General features: G+C 33.1%; 1 protein-coding gene across 1 annotated transcript in view; it reads right to left on the reverse strand.

The window, feature by feature from the left end:
- The window catches only part of RhoGAP54D (Rho GTPase activating protein at 54D), a 15,192-nt gene that overhangs the window by 10,514 nt on the left and 2,178 nt on the right, over window positions 1–2,500 (reverse strand). The window contains exons 4-6 of the mRNA XM_086544098.1: window positions 2,331–2,500; window positions 1,733–1,956; window positions 1,522–1,608 (exon numbers count right to left, since the gene is read on the reverse strand). The exon at window positions 2,331–2,500 is cut by the window's right edge and continues 40 nt beyond it. Of these exons, the coding sequence (XP_086400224.1) occupies window positions 1,522–1,608; window positions 1,733–1,956; window positions 2,331–2,500 (481 nt within the window). The remainder of the gene's footprint in view (window positions 1–1,521; window positions 1,609–1,732; window positions 1,957–2,330) is intronic.

The following is a 2,500-nucleotide window of genomic DNA, read 5'->3' on the forward strand; positions in this document are numbered from 1 at the left end:
CGAATGCTTAGGCCTAAATCAATTAAATGACTGGCACCATATGGTGCCACCCGGCAATCGGGCCCTTGAATGAGCGGTACCGTAGTGTACCACCCGTCCAGAGAGGGTTAATAGTACTTAGGTTTAAGTATTATCATTACTTCTCAAAATATCTGTAAAGAGCCACTTACTACAGAAACAAAAAAATTATTTAGAAGTTCCAGTCAACCAAAATATCAGTGATCAAAGAATATAGAAAATGAAAATAAAAGAATTTTATCAGATTCATTTCCTGTATTCATCATATCTATCCACTATCTAATATGTAGCCTTAAATATCAACAAAAGAATATTCACTTCATACATAGTAAAATGCTCATATATCTGAAGGGAAATCATATAATTTTAGTCATACTACAGACATTTGACATGTATTAACCAAATAATTAAGTATACCTAAGAATTAATTTCATTTTTTTTTTTGTTTACAAATTCTAGTTAATCTTAAACAGTTCTTATTCATACATGGAATCTTTAAAAAAAATATCTCAAAACAGAGCAAGGTGTATATATAAAATTATATACAGCATTTATCTTGTAGGCAAAAACACCCAAAAACTAAGGCAATAAAAGGTTCTATTTCAAGGGCTACCTTACTTCATTAATGGTAATCAAAATACCAAGGAATTATATAGATGGTTCATACAAAATGACTGAAAAGTGGCAGGTATCATTCACTACAGTTAACCCCTTCTTTATCAATATCGTATTTAAGGTACAAGCAGGCAACACTATGTCATAACAGATCTGTGACTTGCATATGCAAACACCCTCAAATAAGTAAATAAAACAACACCATACTGGACACTCAACATCAATGAAGGGGTTAGGGAGAATGGTATAACCAGGTAGGGTGAGGCACCAATCAATTCCTGCTATAATGTGGAAATCCTGTCAGTTTTTAAGCTTGGTCATGTGCAACACAACTCACTCTATCATATGGTAGAATATCAGGAACAAGGTGCTTTTCTTAAAGATGATGTGCAAGTACAAGTAATTTACTATTCCATACAAACCACACTACCCATGGAGCACTTCCATATCATTACCTTCTTTTTTTGCTGCAAAGAACTTATGAAAGCACCATATCCACTTATAAATATTTACCCCATTACTTCCCAAACAAGACAATAATACAGCAAGTTTAATACCATCATAATGTACATTATACAAAGAAAAGAAAAGAAAGAAGTTTGCATTGTAATGCAATGTTTGATAAATATTTTACAGCATACACAAAATATAATAAAACAAAATATACTATAAAACTTCAACAAAATTTACTGCTATATCTAAAAATACAGAATCCTACTATTGCTGTACTAAAGCATTCTTTTGATATATCAAAACTGTACAAACTTCTCCAATATAACACTATCATCCCCATTGCTAAACAGAATGCACTAATATATCAAATCAGAAACTATTACTCTGCTCAACCAGAAGGTATTACAGTACCAAAACAAATGTTTCTCAACTCACCTTGAAGAGTTGTGGTTCATTTTCTATCATGAAGGCAACTGAAGTGCTTAGGGTGCCTGAGAGATATTGCAAGTCATTGGGAGCCATCTGAAAAATGAGTCACAAAATACAGTAACAGTATATAAAAAATAGTATACCATGTATAAATAAAAACACAAGTATACTTACAAAATATGTAATGATGATAATAATACAAACAATAAATACTAACTTTTCTTGGACACAAAATGTGAGGAGCAAACATTGTTCCAAGATTGATGGCTGACATTAAATTTTGCTCCTTGTAGGCTGCAACACGATGGAGCAAAATGAGGAGGTCCTGCAACAGCTGATAATTTTCTGATGGGAGAAGTAGGAACAGAAGACGCAGAGCCTTAATCTGACGGCTGTGTGCTACCTCCTTTTGTTCTTGGCTCATGTGTGACTGGTGCATTTCTGTTGATTTTGAAGAATAAAATGTAACTATTTTCTACTCTAAAACATTTTATGGGAACATCAGATAAAAATGTTTTCATTTGATACTTTTTTTTATCTTCTAAATTCTGAATCAATGAAGCTTTAGATATATATCAAATGGTAACTTTGTACTTTGTTATTGTTTCTTTAATACACAATTAAGGTTTTCATATTAGTTCCCTCCTCCTATCAGAACAGCTTCCATTAAACATAAAAAATACACTCATTATATCTCAAAAAACTCTAGTGATTCCCTACACCCTGCTAGGATGGGAGATGTGTAGCCATAGAATCTAGTGTAAATGGTAATGGCAAAACATAAAATCTTTATGAAATGCAAGCCAACTTCTAACCTGCAATTTTACAGTGGATTGAGTAGTGTGCTTCTGTCAACAGAGGTTCAGGTAGATCAGCCAGGAAACTTTTGAGGACAGAAGCACAATCGTGAGCAGAGTATACACCATAGTCTAAATTGAGATCACCACCGGAATTGAGAAGATTTTTCAACTCTTGCTGCCGAGTT

The sequence above is a fragment of the Penaeus japonicus genome, unplaced genomic scaffold (assembly GCF_977035675.1).
Source record: "Penaeus japonicus unplaced genomic scaffold, GWHDUDI00000001_assembly GWHDUDI00000014, whole genome shotgun sequence".
NCBI classification, from domain to species: Eukaryota; Metazoa; Arthropoda; class Malacostraca; order Decapoda; family Penaeidae; genus Penaeus; species Penaeus japonicus.